The 16909-nt window shown below is 59.3% G+C and overlaps 1 protein-coding gene across 9 annotated transcripts in view; it reads right to left on the reverse strand.

Annotated features, from left to right (window-relative positions):
• SDK2 (sidekick cell adhesion molecule 2) overlaps positions 1–16909 on the reverse strand; it is a 260824-nt gene that overhangs the window by 36477 nt on the left and 207438 nt on the right. For 6 of the 9 annotated variants that reach the window (XR_010408765.1, XR_010408763.1, XR_010408764.1 and 3 more), the window contains 12 exons: positions 16563–16800; positions 15679–15794; positions 14824–15013; positions 13394–13492; positions 12516–12710; positions 11188–11389; positions 10183–10286; positions 9631–9701; positions 7798–7933; positions 6275–6331; positions 4911–5012; positions 4642–4757 (listed from right to left, as the gene is read on the reverse strand). Coding sequence is in view for 6 of the 9 variants with exons in the window: in XM_064583645.1 (XP_064439715.1) it covers positions 4642–4757; positions 4911–5012; positions 6275–6331; positions 7798–7933; positions 9631–9701; positions 10183–10286; positions 11188–11389; positions 12516–12710; positions 13394–13492; positions 14824–15013; positions 15679–15794; positions 16563–16800 (1626 nt within the window). In the remaining 3 variants the exon portion in view is untranslated. Of the gene's footprint in view, positions 1–4641; positions 4758–4910; positions 5013–6274; positions 6332–7797; positions 7934–9630; positions 9702–10182; positions 10287–11187; positions 11390–12515; positions 12711–13393; positions 13586–14823; positions 15014–15678; positions 15795–16562; positions 16801–16909 lie in introns of those variants that run through there. The other 3 variants (XM_064583644.1, XM_064583648.1, XM_064583647.1) reach the window with 3 other exon arrangements.

Here is a 16909-nt window from a genome sequence, read left to right on the forward strand (position 1 = left end):
CAGCGCGCCATTCACGAGCACGGTGACTTCACCAGGTGACACCCCTGAGCCATGGATTTGTCGGCTGACTAGTGGGGCTTAAGACACCCCACTTTCCAGGACCAAGGTGAGGAGGAGCTAGGTGGTAAGGAGCGAAGAAGGTTTTAGTCCACCTGCTGCGCTCCACATGGTTCTGATTACTTAGTGTTCAGGGGCAGCGAAGCTCAGATTCCTCACTGGTGTCCGGAACTTTGGGAAACCCGTGGGGAAGCTGCGAGCCGCAAGCCCCCGGGGACGAGCAGCGAGTATTTGGCGCCACCTGCTGGCCAAGGAGGAGGTTTCTGCGCGCGAAGGCCGTCAATTTCTCAATTTAGCTTCCTCTGCTAAATACAAGGGTCCCCACCTGGCACTCAGGACATCTTGTCACCCAGAAATCCTTGCTTTCATCTAACCCCGCCCACTTTGGAAAACATTCTTCTGATACGAGTAGATATCAGAGAGAAAGCTGATAAGGTTGTTCATTAAGTACTGTTCACAGGGATGGGCACACAACAGTGGACAAAGCTCCTGCTGAATTTGGGGCGTGGGGGGAAAGGCCAAGGTGAACGTCCGAGATCTGGGTGTCATCAGCACACAGATGGGACTTTTTGAGTGCACATGGAGACAATGAATGTAGAAAGTCGCAAGGGGACCTGGGGGCTTCGATGTTCAGGGGTTGGGGAGAGGCTGGGACAGCTAGCATGGGAAGCGGAGAGAAGAAAGCATTTCTTGGAGGAGGGACAGGTCTGCCAGGTCAAACTGGGGTGCTGAGCCAGGTAGGGTGAGGCTTGCCTCTGACTTCCACCGAACTTAGTAATCACTGAGGCCTGGACAGGAAGGGCTTTCGTCGGGGGTGAGAAGCTACTTGGAGCTGGTTGAAGAGATCCTGGGAGGACAGGGATTGGAGGTGGCGGGCCCAGAAGATTGTTTGGAGGATTTCTGCCATAAAGGGACCAACCAGAGACACGGCTGCCAGCCCAAGGGGCACGCGGCCGTCATGGTGCACACCAACAGGTAGCCAGGTGTCTACTAGGAAGTGCACTCCGCAGAGGGCTGCCGTCCTGGTGGGTCGGGCTCCCTGGCGTCTCAAGCACCTAGAATCGTGCCTGGCACACTGCTGGGGCTCCACAGAGGCTTGCTAATGAATAAGCACCTCATGCAGGCTGGAGCTGGTGGAGGATTCCAATCCCCTGCCCTTCGGGCTTCATCGGATCCAACAGGCCAATTGCAGCCTCAGTTAAATCAGGTCCACAGCCACACGCCGCAGCCGACTGGGAATTCACACTTTCAATTTTCACCGTGCTACACCGCCCTGGTCCACTTCCCCTGCGCGCATCTCCTGCATCCGGGTCTCATCCACTCCTCCCCCACTGCCCCTCCCCTCCTCACTCCTAGCTGAGGCTCCTTCACCGAGAAGCAATCAGATGAGATTTTCTCCACAATCTCCGGGCGTCTCCTATACCTCCCCGGGTCTCTGTGTCCACTCCTCTGCCTGCCTCCCTCCACCACGTCTGCACTGTCGGCTCCTCCATAAGACTATGTTACATTCGAGCACGAAATCCCAGCCCTCTCACTTCCTCCAGGACCTCATCCCCCACCCCCCCACAGCTTCCGCTCTTCCTAGAATCACATTTCTCCTCTTCCTGGGATCATTATCAGCACATCCACTAGCTGTCATTTCTTCTGTCTTAAAACTCCCTCTGTTGACTGTTTCTAATTCCTGTTTTTCTTTTCCCTTTAAAGCAACACTCCTTAAAAGGGGTATCTGTACTCGCTGCCTCCCCTCATTCTTTCTTGAATCCCTCCAAGCCGGCATCCCCGGCCCCCAACCCTTGTCAGAGTCACCTGTAAACTTGAGCTAGCTAATGCAATAATTTGGGGCTCAGCAAGCTCTCTGTAAAGGGCCAGGTAATAAATATCTCAGGTTTTACAGGCCACACATCTCTGTGGTAACTCAAAAGCAGCCTCGGGCAATTTATAAACAAATGAATGTGGCTGTGTTCCAATAAAACTTTATTTACAAAGACAAGTGGGGGGCCAGATTGAGCCCTTGGGCTGTAGTCTGACAATTCCTGCACAGTTGCTTCCTAGATTTCATCTTACTTGAGCTCTCAGTAGTATTTGGTACATCAGAGTCCTCCTTCCTCCAGGAGCACATTCTTAATGTAGGTTCTGGGACTTCAGTCCCCCCCCCCCTTTTTTTTTGGTCCTAGGTCTCAGTTTTCAGTCTTCTTGTGGTTTCTGTCTATACGTGTCTAATCTCTGGTCTTTCATCTATATACTGAGGACTCACAATTCACATCTCCAGCTTAGACCCTCTCTCTTGAACTCCAGACATGTAAACCCAGCTACATTTGGTGTCTCCCCTTGGGGGTCCAACAGACGTCTTGAGCTGACTCCAGCTCTCCCCCAACAAGCCTCCTCCTTCCACACTCTTTTGTCTTTTCCTGCTCTGTGTCTGGAAGCTCCGTCATCGAATTGCTTGTAAATCCTCTCTCACACTCCACATTCGATTCAGCAAATTCTACCAGCTCCACCATTCAAATGGAGCCAGAGAGCAAACACTTCTCCCTGCTGATATCGCCTGGCCTAAGCACCACCATGCCTCACCTAGTTGTTTCAGTCCCCTACTTGTGGTTTTGTGCTTTCCCCATTTCAGGTTGCTCTCAGCACAGCCCTTTAAAAACCCAAGTCACCTGTGGCCCTCCTTTGCCCCAAACCGTCCACAGCTGTCCTCTCATTCTGAGTGACAGCCAGTCCTTGAGGGCCCTGGGTGATATAGCCCAGGTCACTGCTTGGACCCATCTCCCATCATACTGCCCTCCACACACACTCAGACGCACTGGCTCTTTGTTGAGCTTTGTAAACGCCAAGCACCCACTGACCCCAGGACCTTTGCTCTTCTTTCCCTCTTTCTGGAATGTTCTCCTCCCAGAAGAACATGTGATTCTCACCGTGTTCTTCATTTTTGCTCAGGTGTCTGCTTCGCTTTAATCCTTTCCTAACGACCCTATTCCCTATTAAAATGCCAAACCTCGCCCTGGCTTGCTTTCTCTATGCCCTTCATCTGTGTCCTTTGCCACCCTCTGGAGGGGCTACTTGTTTTGTACATTACTGGTCTTCTTCCCCTAAAATTTAAGCTCAAGTTGCCTCTCTGTTCACAGCTTTATGTCCAAACTGAGAAACACCACTGGGCACAAAATAACAGCTCAATAAACACACACGTCCCTGAATGACTAGCTGCATGGGCGTGCCTGCCCGTGCACACGTCACAGCTCAGTCCGATCCAAATCAAGCTCACTGGAGCTGTGCTCACTGGCTGGTGACGTCTGCCCACCATTAATGTCCGTGCTAATTACCGTGCAGGTTAATGCACGTCTGGGATGCAGCCATCCCGTGTCCCCAGCTAAGAATGCCCACAGTCTCCACGTTTTCCAAGCACGCAGACACCAGCCCTGGGATACACGCGGTCCAGGCATCCGCACGTTTCCTGGGGCTGCACGTTTGCTGGACACTTCCACACCTTGACAGTCTGGTGGCTACCTAACTGTTGCAGGCTCCGCCCGGGCTCCTCCTCCTTCCCATGGGAGGCATATGCTAGGGGTGCAGTACTTAGCTCTTCCCAGCGGGCACTCCTGGGCAGGCTTGCGGGGTGTCATCCCTCTTTAAGCTCCCTTGGCAAGATGCCTTTCCTCCTCTCTCCTGCCTCCTTCACCCCAGGTGGAAAGAAACTCCTATGTGGGTTTCTGTCTTCAACTGGGGCCACCTCTGTTACCAAGCTATGTGACCCCGGCAAGCCCCTGGCTTTTGTGGGAACTCGGTTTCTGCCTGTGGAATGACGGGGCTGAGGCAGGTAAACTACGAGGCCCCACACTCCCCACCCCGTCACTGCGCTGGGCTTCTCTCTGGAATAACAACCCCCCACAGCCAACGGCTCCGACCAAGGAGACACAGTATTACTGTTCTGTCTACCACCTCCTCTGGGGATTGTGTTCCGTGCCTCCCCCCTGCCCTGCACAGGGTGAGGGCTAGCAGACCTGGCGTCCGACGCTCTGCTATCTTTGTGATCTTGCCAGACCACCTAAACCGGGTCTCGGTTTCCTCATCTGTACAATGGGTGCAAACGTTTCTAATCTGCCCGCTTCACAGAGCATTCAAGAGCATGAAGGAGTTCTACAGGACTGTGAGAATACTGGAGATGAACTGAATTCTGTTCAAACATGTGAGATCCTCTAAGATCTGGAAATAATTTTAAACAGAGATGTCCACATCCTTAGCCAGGGGTCCTTTGCCGCTTGGCCAAATCAACGGTGTAATTAGAGTTGGCCAAATGACCACTTCGAGGGGTCTTTTGCTGGCACTGGGAGCTGGGGGACTGGGGTGGAGGGTTTTGCCTGAAGCAAGGCCTGAGCTTCTTGCATCTGAGCTCAGCCTGGCTAGGATGCTGCAGAGGACAGGTGTAGTTTTGTATCACTGCACAATATTCCGATGCATTGGGTGCAAGCAGCCGAGGGAGCAGGTGCAGACCTGCCGACCTCTCCCTCCTACCACCCAGGGGTCACTCCCACCCCCAAGCTGGCCCTTTGACCCCCGGACCCTCTTCTCTGCCGGAGCGCCCCATACCTTGTAGCCCTGGATGTCTCCGTTCTGGCTCTCCAGTGGTGGTGGCTCCCAGGTCACATCAAGCTGTGTGGCCGTGGCGCCATGGACAGCCACGTTACGGGGCGTTGCGGTGGGCACTGGAGGGAGTGAGAGGTCGTGAGCGAGGGGCACAAGTGGGCTTCAGGGAGGAGGAGGTGGGTTGGGATGGTGTGGGGCCCCCGAATCCCGTACGTCCTCTAGCTGGACTTCTGGGTGGGGAAGGCTGAGGCTGCAAGGGCGGGCAGGCTCACCTGCCTCCCCGACGAAGACTTCCTGGGGGGGGCTTGAGGGCCCCTCCCCCACGGCGTTGTACACGCTCATCCGTATCTCATACCGCCGGTGTTTGTTCAGATCTGGGGGAGGGGGGGCACAGAGAGGTCACTGGCCTGCAGGGGCAGAACCAGCATGGGGGGCGGAGGCTGTGATGATGCGCCCGGGATTCTAGTTCCTGCCAGAAGTTCAGGGAAGAAGAGGTAAGGAGTGGGGTGGCCGGGAATCGGGATGCCTGTGGTTGGCTTCCCGGCCAAGGGAGAGCATACTAGACACTTTGGAAACTGAAAGAGACACTATGCATATTTATGCAGGGACAGCTAGTGTGAACCAATACTGTCCTCCCGGGCACACAGGTCACGCACGGGTCACCCTGTCCCCACCATGGCAGATGCTTGAAGTTCCCAGCTGCCCAGGCCCCATCAACCAGCTCTTCACACAGGGGGCTCACCCCTCAGGGAAGGGGCTTATTGGATGTGAATTCTGGGCTAAGAAACGCTATGTTTTTGCCAAGTTTGGGGGTCCTGGGTGGAGATACCTGGACAGAAGCTGAGAGACAAAGGGCAGCTGCAGGAAAATGGGCCGCGAAACCTTGGATGGGAGTTGCCATCCCTGCTTGGTCGGGGGAGGCTAGAAGGTTCTCCCACCGTTCTCCCTGGGCACCCTGCCCTTCTCTCCTTCCTCGGGGGGAGTTCTGCCACTCAGCTGGAATGTGGATGGGGGAGTCACCCTCATTTAACCGGCCACACAGACCATGTGGGCCACTGGCCGATGAAGGAAGGAGAAGGACAACATGGTCTCACACTTTGCTTCTGCTTCGTACAGAGAATGGGGCCCCTTTGCCCTTCCGAGAATCACAGACTTTAGAAGGAGAGCGAGACTTGGGCCAGGCACCCATCAGGAACATTCCCAGGTCCCTGGGGGGACAGAGGGGGTCCTGCTCACTCTGGAGGGGGGGGTTGGCCTGGAATACAGAGCCATGCAGAAAAGTGCCTTCAACGGGACGAGGGGAGTGGCGGTGTCGTGGACGCCTGCCCTTCCAAGCAGCAGACCCAGAGCTCCTCCCACGGACCTCCTGTCATCCCCCCAGCCACCCCACAGAGCACAAGACCGGAGCTGCTCCCTCTTCCGTTCTGTACCCGATGGATGCACGCTTCCCTGGTCACCCTCTACATTTCTGTGTGTTTCCAGAAAGTCACGTGTGCTTTGGGTGATCCCATTCTTCAAGTGGCCTGAGGCGGGCACGCCCCTCAGCCCGGACTCCGGTGTCCTCAGAGGCCCCACACTCCCCATCCCTGTGGAAGGCCTGGGCCCGACTCGGGAGCCGCCATGCAGGGAGACTTACTGTCCAGCTCGTACTGGGTGAGGCTGGGCCGGCTCAGGTTCCGCATGGAGTACATGGCTACGGGGCGGGAGGCCGAGGGGGCCAGAGGGAGACAGCAGACAGAGGAGGTTAGTACACACACACCCTGCTCTGCTGGGACCCCGAGGAGAGGGGCGGGATGGGGGAGGGGCCTGGCAGTGCACATGCAGACGGAAGGGGTGTCCGGGTGTCCGACGCTGAGTTAGGGGTCCCGGGCAGGAGTGAGAGAGGGTGCCCATGAGGCCGGGGGGACACAGGGCACCGCGAGCCCCCTGGAGCCCAGCACCCCTGAGGGCAGCTCTGGGGGACCCTCGGTCCCCAGTCGCTCCCTTGTCTGAGCTGGGACTTCGATAGAACCATCCTGAAACTGTGGGGTGTTAATTTTCCCCTCTTAAAAGAAACCCTTTTACTTCCAGGAAATAGGCCGGCATTATCCAGAGGCAGATAAAATCACAACCACAAGCACATGTCTGCCAAAAAATAAAAAAAATAGTGCAAGCTGCTGGATCAGCTACATCCGAGTTGTTCTGTGAATATTCCCTTGCTCTGCGTTCACTCATTTTGTTGTCTGCTAGTATTCGTTAGAAGCCAAGGCACGAAAGCCTTAGAAGAATTACGGGACAGCACTTTGCATACTCTTCGTCTCCCACCCACCCGGGGACCCCAGGCCCCTGGGCTCCTCTCTCCTGCCCACTCCCCGCCCCTGCGTGAGCTGGTCACGGAGCCCACGGCCTCTCCCATCCTGGCCCTCAAGTCCAACCCGAGCCGCCGCCTTGGCCCCAGCCGCCTGCTTTCGGTGACCGCAGGAGCCTCTAACTGGAACCCCTGCCTCTGGTCCTGCCCCGCCAGCCATCGCCCTCCTGCCCCAAAGGGCAAGCACGTCATCCTCCTTGGCTGTGACTCTCCCTGGGATTCCCACCAGGCTCCTGGCTCTTTCCTTCCGGCCACCACAGGCAGGCCAGATTCCAAGGACCCTGGGACAGAACAGTGACCTCCAGCCAGCAGGTTATTGGGGTGAGCAGGCTTGACTCTTGGCCCTTTCCACCTCAGGCCCTTTGCTGGGCTTTCCCCTTAGCTTTGAATGGGTTGACTTGGGATCATCCATCAGGGTCATGGCCAAGGCCATCTTCAGGGAGGCCTTCCCTGACACTGACTCCCCTGAAAAAGGCCCCCAAGGCCGTCATGCCAACTGTCTTAGACATTTATTGTTAGTTTACTTCTTGAGTGCAGGTTCCTCCTTGAGCCCACAAGCTCTGAGAGGGCAGGGGCCGTCTGTCTTGTTCACTGGTGTGCCCCAGTGTCCGAGGGCATGTAGAAGGTGCTCAATAAACACCCAGTGACTGAATGGAACGGGGGTGGCGGGGAGGGGTGCACTCGGGAGAGGTGCACTCAGGACAGGGCGGCGGGTTTCAGGTCAGGGTGCCTCCAGGAAGCTGAGAGCTCCCAGGCAGGGAGGGGAGTGTCCCCGGCCCCACTGTCCCCTGACCCCTGTGGATGCCACTCACAGGTAAGCTCAGCCCACTTGGCCCCCGGGTTGTTGATGCCACGCAGTGTGAAGCCCCTCAGCCCCTCGTAGAGCAGCTCCCGGTACCGGATCCGGAAGCCCAGGAGGATGCCGTTGATCTTGTCCTCTGCTGGGGGCTGCAGGGAAGGGAGTGGAGAATGGGGAGGGGCAGGAAACCCCGAGGCTCACCCGCTTCCACTCCGCCCCTCTCCCTTCCTCCCTCCCCATCCTGCCTCCTGTGACCATAGGGCAGAGCCTGAGCATCCACCAGGGAAAGAAATCAAAATGACACTGAGCATTTTTAACTTAAGAAGCACATCCAGTGAGGTTATTTCAGCTCTGCAACATTCTCTGTGGGGCAGGGAAGGACTGGAATCTCCATGCCATTCCCATTCCCAGAGCAGGAAGGTGAGGCTCAGAGAGGGTAAGGCATATGCCCAAGGACACACAGCACCATTGGGCTCTCCTCCTAGACCATTCCTTGCCCAGGGATACCTTCACACAGCACCAGCCTCCCTGGGCCTGGTGATCCCGCCACCTCCCACCAGACCAGCGTCTCCTGGGGTTTCTGCGAGGCCGTTCCCTATCCCTGAATGCACTGCCCCTGCTCTACCTTTTACTACTTCTTCGCTTTCTGCTCCCATCCACAGCCCAGTGGGAGAACAGGCTTTAGGGGAAGGTGAAAACTACTTTTTAGGATACCTCTTTTTAAAATCCCGCTGAAGTGCTTCACCCTTTTATTAGATCCTTCACTGTCTCCCTGGCTACTGACACCTCCCTGCCCCTTCGCCAGGATGGCCCGGGGCTCTGCCGGCCTGGTCCTGGCTTCGGGCCGCACAAGGTCACTTTCACTCCAGGGAGGGTCCTGTTGCAGTGCGGCCTCGGGTTGGGGAGGGGCTGCGGGGCCCCTTCCTGTTTCCTCTTAAGGGGTCTCCCGTTGGGGACGCTGTGGTGGACAAATGCCCGCCCCTCTGATGCCAAAAAGCGAGACAAGGGTTTGCTGCTTTGGGGCCCGTGTGGGTGACCTGCCGAGTCCAGAGGCTGGACTTGAGAGCGTACAGGAGGGTCCCGCAGGCAGAGACCGGCAGCCTGGTCTCAGATGCGTCTGGTGGTCTTCCTCAGACCATGGCAGGACAACAGTGCCCACCAAGGGACGCTTGGGGAGCTCAGTCAGTTAAGCATCTGCCTTTGGCTTAGGGTCAGGATCCCAGGGTCCTGGGCTCAAGCCCCGCATCAGGCTCCCTGCTCAGCCGGGAGCCTGCTTCTCCCTCTCCCTCTGCCCCTCTCCCCTGCTTGTGCTGGCTCTCTCTCTCAAATAAATAAAGAAATAAAATCTTAAAAAAAAAAGTGCCCACCAGAGAGCAGGCAACGGGGGGAGGGGGTGGGGTGTGCAGAGGAAGGGGGTTCTCTGTCCCCGGACGATGGGTTCCCACTTGGGGTTCCGGCCAGGTATGTACACCTGTGTTTGGTTTGATCAGGAATCCCTTCACTGATGGTGGGCCAGGATTCATGGGGACTCAGGGGGCCCTAAAAGCCCCATGCACTTTTCTGTCCCAGGATTGGCAGCTCGGAGGGCACTAAGCCTGACCCTGCCACTTACTAGCTGTGTAACCAGGCCCGTTCATGTCACTTCCCTGAGGACTGGGTTCTCGTCTGCAGGAGGGGATTGGAACAGCGCCTGCCCGAAGGGATTATCTGGAGAGCAGAGTGAGGGCATGTGTGTATGATGTTCCAGCCTTGCTGGGGGCTGTTGCCTTTCTGGTCCCTGCACAGGGTGTGTCTAAGTCCTCCTAGGACATGGGCCCCTCCCCGCCTGCTGGCTGCTGGCCCGTACCTGCCATCGAATCAGCACGGAGGTGGTGGTGTGGGGTGTCACCGACACAATGGTGGGTGCTTCGTCGGGTGCTGGGGAGAGAGACAGACAGGTGAGCTCTGGGGACTGGGCCTTAGGCCCCCTGGCAGGCCACAGGGAGCAGATTCTTCTGCAAGTGTGGAGGGAGGGGGCCCGGAGCCCTGACCCCAGTCTGCACCCAAGAGCCCAGAGCCCCCCTCCTCTTTGTCCCTGGAGCCACAGGTTTTTGATGTTGCTGCTGCTGAGGCCCCCCCCACACGCCCTTTCACTGGTTTTCTGGGGTTCGCCACGAGCTTGGGGACAGCAGAGAAGGAACACACTGGGATGCCGGGCTTGGCATCGGTGCCCGAATCATGGCAAAGGCCCCTCTGGCCCAAACCTCCTTGGGACTCTGCCCAGGGAGCCAGACACAGGGCCCGGCGGGCCCTCTGCCCCTCCCACCTTTGGGGGCCCCTCCCCTCTGAAGAGAATGCCCAGTGCCCAGGAAGCGCCAGTGGGCCAAGAGAAAGATCCGAGTCGGAGGGCAGCACTGACCGGCCTGCAGAGTGGTCAGTGGCTCTGACTCCTCGCTGAACTCGCTGTCCCCAATGTCATTGGTCGCCTTCACGCGGAACTTGTAGGACGTGAAGGGCTTGAGCCTATGGGCACGATCGGGTTCAATGAGCAGGGGTATCCCCTAATGCCTCACCCCACCACCTCTGCCTGGGAAAGGTGGGGGCAGAGTGTGCTGACCCGTTACACAGATGGGAACACCAAGGCTCAACAAGGTATGTTCCAGAGGGCACACGGGGCCCAGGCCCTCTGGGTCCTGATGCCTGTCTGGGTGTGGCCCCACCTTCAGCCCCCAGGTGGCCCTGTCTACAGGTCTCCCGCCTCACAGGGGCGAGCTGCTATGAGAGCACGGATAACTCTCCCTCTGAGCAAACGCCTCCCCCCAGAAATGCCACCCCTTTCTAGAATTTAGTAAACTTAGGAAGGGTCCCGGTTCTCAAGAGTCAACCACCACTTCACCTCTATAAGCCTTGTTCCTCTCCAGGCAAACGTCTTCCCTTTTGATTTGTTGGGGGTGGGGGGTGAGGAGGAAAGTATTACTCAAAACTCTCGGTCACGTCAACCGGAATATAAAAAAAGATGACCCTCTAGGAATTAAACTGAAGCCAGAATTTCGGAGCAAGCTCCGCTCCCCTGTTCCAGACGGAGAGGGAGATGCCGTCTGGCTGGGAGGGACTGCTAGTGAGGAAGGGCAAGCGCCTCGCTGCGGGGGCCTCCAGGCTCCAGAAATAGATAATCAAGAGGCAGCCCTCACAGGGCTCCGGAGAGCAGGGAGGGAGGTTAGGACAGAGCCGGAGGCGGGGGTCCGGGGGTGGGCAGGCTCCAGGAGCGTGCTCCAGAGCCCCCCCGCGCCCCCCGGCCCCGGCCCCCCAAACCGGGAGCCCCATTGGTGCTGCCTGGGCTGGCAGGGCTGGGGCGGAGCTGCTGGCGGCCCGGGCCTCACCTGTCCACCACCCGGGCCTCACCTGTCCACCACCCGGGCCTCACCTGTCCACCACGAAGGCAGACGCGTTGTGGCTCACGGAGGCCGAGTGCAGCGCCCACCGGCCGCTGGGCAGCTCGCGGGTCTGGACCGTGTAGTAGCGCACGGGGGACAGGCCATCGCTTCCCGGCTCCCAACACAGTAGCACGCTGCGAGCCTTCACGTCCTCCTGCTGCACCACCGGCTTGCTGGGGGGCTGGGGGCGGTCTGGGAGGTGGCGGAGGGGGACAGGAGCAGGGAAGTCAGCCGGGAAGGGGGTGGGGGTGAGCTTTTTCAAGGAAGAGAAGGAGATGCTCTGGGCTCAGGCCTGATGCCCGCGGCCCCATCCCCTCTCTGTGCACACAGGTCCCGACAGCGAGCACCCGTGGCTCCGTGGCTCCTGGTCCACGACCTGTGCTCAGGCCATTAGAGGCCCAGGTACCTGGGAACTTAGATCTCCCGCGGGCAGCCCGACCAGGGACCGGCAGGGAGGAGGTCCGAACACCCGGCTCCTTTGTCCCCCGCCTGCCCCAGCGCTGAGATGGGGCCTGCGCCGTCCCTGCTTGAGTGGGATGGAGCCCACGCTTCCCTCGGTGGGGCTCTGCCGGATGCCCTGCCCACGCCTGGCCTCCTTCTCGCTGCCCCAGGCCCTCCTGCAGGAGTTCTCAGCCTCAGCACTCCGGCACTTGGGGCGGCCGATTCCGTGTTATGGGGCCGTCCTACGTGCTGTAGGGTGTTAGCAGCATCCTGGCCTCCACCCCCTAGATGCCAGTCATAGCTCCCTCTTAGTTGCGACAACTCAAATGGGTCTCCAGACGCTGCCCAATGTTCCCCGGGGGGCGAAGCAGCTCCCGGTTGAGAACCGCTGTCCTACTGGTTTTTCCTGGGAACACTGTCTAACGAACCACTTTCATAGGAATCGGGGTGTCAGCCTGCTTCAGGGGAGCCCGACCTCCGGTGAGTCACCGGCTCAGGGCCACAGGCCCTTGGCACCCAGGGCTCCACGCTGCAGCCCCACCCACCACCCAAACGGACACCATCTTCACTGAGGGCAGGGGAGAAGGGAAGGAAGCTGGTCTCACCAACCCTCCCTCTTCGGAAAACCAGTAGCTGAGGCAAAGCAGGCTCCTTGGGAGGGGGACTCGCAGCCCAGCTTCTGGAAGTCCACTGGAGCCCTTGCTGACCCTGACCCCAGAGATCTCAGCCCACCTGCCACTCCAGGTCAGGGCAACGCGGCTCTTAACTGGCTGATTCCCAGGCACCTGCGAGGTCAGGTGGGGGCACCTGCGTTGGCCGGGACCCCCGCCCCCGCCTCGGCTGCCCCCAGGCCTCCCCAGCCCCAGTGGGCAGTCACCTCTCTTCTCGGTGGTCACCACCAGGGCCTCGGCGGCCTCTCCCCAGCCCTTGCGGGTCTGGGCCGTGATGCGGAACAGGTAGACGGACTCCGGCTTGAGGCCGGTCACGGTGTACTGGCGGGTGCTGGGTGTCAGCACCTCCACGGTGGCCGTGTTGGCCGTGGTGGCGTTGAGCCGGTGTGTGACCTGGTAGGCTGCGGGAAGGAAGGACATGGGCTGTGCTGGGGGGCAGGGCAGTTGCCCTCGGTGCCCGGGGAAAGGGTTGAATCCTTCCCGGGCCACCGCAGTGTCTGCACTTGAGCTCCCCTGGCTGTGGTTCGTCAGCTTAGAGCCCTCTTGGTCATTCTTGTGTCCTCAGCTGCCACGTGGGGAGTGTGGCTGTGGGGGGCACTCCCTCCATGGGGGTCACAGAGTCCGTGACCCCCATGGCAGCCTCAGGTGAGGGGGACAGGGGCTCAGAGGGGCCAGAGCACCTGCTAGGAAGTGCCTGAGCTGGAATCCCAGCCCGTCTGTCTAAGTCCAAGGCGCCGGCCCCTCCCGGCCTCCACTCTGCCTTCTGAGGAGCGGCCTTCCTCTGGGGCAGGCACTGCGGGCTGCCAGCTCTGAGAGCCCGCACTAGGCACAGGGAGTGCCCGCCACGGTTTCACGGGTGAGGGGGCTGAGGCTGTGAGAGAGCCCGCTTGCTCCAGTTCAACCCCGTGAGCCTTCCCCCGAGGGGCTGCGTGTGTGCATGCGTGTCTATGCGTGTGTTAGGGGAGGATCCTTGAATGTGAAATGGTGCTTCTTGAGGAGATGTGGACACTTCCTGGGCCCAGTCTCCCTCTGGCCTCCTCCTCCTACCTGCAGCCTCCGGGCACCGGAGAGGGTAGAGGCTTACCAAGAATGATGCCGTTGGGGGCGGTGGGGGGCTGCCAGATCAGTCGCACGGACGTGGTCCTCACCTCTGGGAACAGGATGCCCATGGGCGGCCCCGGGACTGCAGGGGACAAAGGAGAAGCAGGTGGCCGCCCAGCTACTGCTCAGCCCCAGCCCCACCCCAGGTCCGGCTCCGGGAGAGCACGCAGGCAGGCTGCGGGGAAGGGCACACTGAGCTCAGTGATCTGTGGAGTGCGGCTCTGTGCCTGATGCTGCGATCCAACACGGGACACAAAGATGCTATCAGGGAGGTTTCTGTCCTCAAAAAAAGGGCATTATTTGGCAGGAACCAGAAGGGACCAGGCTCCAGTTCCTTTGGCTCAGTGTCCATGTCCGTGTGCACATATACGTACATGCAGGGCTGCCCTCAGAACTGGGCAACGGGGCCTTGTCCTGGGTCTGTGCTTTAGAAGGCACCACTCTGACTTCCTTCCACCCATAGGGTGAGGTGGCCACAGGGCCCACCCTGAGCCTGAAACACTCCTTTTCCAGGGTCTGCATGGGCCAGTTCCCCAGGCCCACCCTCCAGACTTGCACGTCCGGACTGAGGGATGGCCGGGGCGGTGGTGGTGGTGGTGGGGCAGCTGTTTGGGGTATGTGGACGGAGACTGAGTACCATGTGTCAGGGGAGAGAAGGGGAAGGGAACAGGGCAGAGGGGAGGATGGCTGGGGGTGGGCAACACTTCCCGTGCGGCCTCATCCCAACAGATAATCCCCCAAAGTCTGAGATTTCTAGACTTGAACTTGGCCTTCCAGGTCAAGGCAAGAGGGTCAAACATACTGAATTTAACAGATCAATTGCTTGATTTATAACTTTAGAATACATGGACACACGGTGTTTATGCTTCCTTTTGCACTCTTGTCTGGACCCCAGCAATGTTTGTGGTGGGCAGTCAGAGTACGCGTGTGGGGAGAGGGGAGGGAGCCAAGGACCTGTCGGTCAGCCTTTGACGGAAAGTTCTGCTGCAGGGATGAATGCCTGGAGCCCTGCTGGCATCGCTCTTTTGCAAATGGGACCAGGAGGCTCATGCCCAGGAAAAAGCAAGCCTCTTCCTTGCACAGACCTTTACTCCAAGTGCACCTGCCCCAGGCAAAACCCAAATCAAAATGGGTGCCAAGTCTCTATTCTGTGCACTTGTCCCAGAGAGTGCACAAGAGACTGAATCCGATGTCAAACTGTCCTTGCCTTCCACTTCTTCCTCAGGGACGCACAGTCTGGGTTGTGTATCCCCTCGCAGTGGGTTGGTGGCCCTCGGTGACCTGTCCCCCACAGGAGAAGCCTGACGCCACGGTTCCCTTTGGGGCAAAGTGCGAGCCCGGAGGGGCAGGGCCGGGCAGGCAGGAGGGAGGGGAGCTCCCAGCCTCTTCAGGCGCGCAGGGATTCAAACTCACCATCATCCAGCGTCCGCTCCAGGATGGGAGGGTGGCTGGGGCTGCCATCCCCGATGCGCGTGAAGGCTAGCACCTGGACCTCATAGAGCACGTATTTGCCCAACCCTGTGAGCTGGGCACTGCGTGACGAGTTCCCCTCCACCAGCCAGAACCGGGGCTGGGAATCCGAGTCCTTCTCCTTATACATCACCTGCCAGAGCACAGTGCAGGGGGTGAGGGCCTGGGGTCTGGGTCCTGCGTGCCAGCACCTTCCCCACGTCTCATCCCCGGAGCGAGGCAGGCGGGATAGAGCTGCTGGACCCTGGGCTCCTTGGAGTGGCTCCCTGCACAGAGCTTTACTCAAAGTGAACCTGAGGGGCATGGGATACGGTGGAGCTTGGGCTCTGGGAGAGCAGGGGACACAAAGATGCACCGGGCCAGGGAGCTGGAAGGTTCCTTAGAGAGCATTCAGCTAGGAAAACAGGCCCAGAGAAGGGGCATGACTGGCACGAGGTCACACAGCCAGTAATGGGGGGGCACGGACATCAAGCCACGTCTCCCAACCTGTGGGCCAAGGCTGAACCCTGCGGTTAGGCGCAGCTTTGGGAGCAGTTCTGGAAGATGATGGGAACTGGGCCCGTGGGCTGAGCGAGGCTGGGGCAGCCAGTGGGGCCTCCTGGGGGCTTCCCCAAGGACCTGGGCCCCCCTGGAAGCCTCCAGCCCTGAGGGAGGACTCCTTGGTTGCCGTGCCACCCAGAGCAGAGACGCCGGGAGCTCTTGGGCATCCATTCCAGAAGGCGGAGACATGGGCCCCAGGGGTCATGAGGACAAGGCACCTTGGATGGGGACGCGGGCGACCTTGGAGCCAGGACTCACCTTGTAGCCCAGCACGAGCCCATTGCGGTCGGCCTCAGGGATCTCGTCCCAGCGCACTAGCATGCTGCTGGAGGTCGTGGCCAGTGCAGACACGTTGGTGGGGCCAGAGGACGGCACTGAGGGGGAGAGGGAGCAGAGAGGAGGAGCTTAGGACCCAGTCGGCCCTACAGAGGAAGGGGGTGTGACACCCTGTCCCCAGCAGCAGATTATCCTGCAGTGATTCCTGGTGGCTCTGGAACATCGCAGATGCTGCTTCTGGTTTCAGAGGAGCCTCCCCGTTATCCTCTGCTTGGGCCAATGGGAGGATGAATCCCCCTTTCCTGTCTGTGCAGCAGTGAGGGCTGGGGAGGGGCCGGGATGGGAGGGGACCTCCTTCAAAAGGGGCCAGGAAAAAGCCTCAGAGTGGTGAACCACATGTGGATGCACGAGGGCTGCCTGAAGGCTGGGGGCTCATGTTCTGTGGGTGACCCCTTGCCAGGGTCCCGTGAGCTGCTGGTTCTGCTTCTGGAATGTTCTGAGAACTGATCCAACCTCCTCATCTCCGGTTCTTTTAGGCACTACTGGGTATCAGGGTTAAAGGTGAGGGCACAGAGACATGGGCAGTTTGTAGGGAAAGACCTCCTGGCTAACCTGCAGGGGTGGGGATCCCCCCAACCCCCCGATTTTGGGAGCAGTGGGAATACGCTGGGGGACACGGCAACAAGGTCGGGCACTCTGCCGGGATGTTGAGCATGAGCGGGAAAGTGAGTCTGGGCTTATTCTGAACAATGGCTCCAGCCTTTGTACCCTTGGAAGGCTGTGAGGGCAGAGAGACCAAGGTGGGGGGGGGGGTCCCCGCCACAGGCTGCGGGGCCCGGGGGGGGCTGGTACAAGGGCCACAGTACCTGACTCCCGGGTCCTGCCCGTCACCATCTGGCTCCAGGGCCCGCTCCCGATGGCGTTGAAGGCCTGGACCTGGACGTGGTACTCTGTCCACTCCTCCAGGTCTTCGATGGTGTAGTCACGCTCCACGCGGTCCTGGACCACGTGGCTCAGCGTCTTGCCGTGGCCGTCTGCCCGGCTGTATTTGATCTTGTAGCCCACCGACTCGGGGTTCCCGTTGTATTCCATCTCCGGGAGAGGCTGCAGGAAGGTGGGGGTGGCAGAGCGGCTGTGAGGCCAGGCCTACCCCGTGCGGGGGACTATCTGGCTTGTGCACCCTCTTCCAGGGAGCCCTACAGGATTATCATAC

Source organism: Mirounga angustirostris, unplaced genomic scaffold (genome assembly GCF_029215605.1).
Source record: "Mirounga angustirostris isolate CCGP_5_RB_7025 unplaced genomic scaffold, mMirAng1.0.hap1 SCAF_17, whole genome shotgun sequence".
NCBI lineage: Eukaryota > Metazoa > Chordata > Mammalia > Carnivora > Phocidae > Mirounga > Mirounga angustirostris.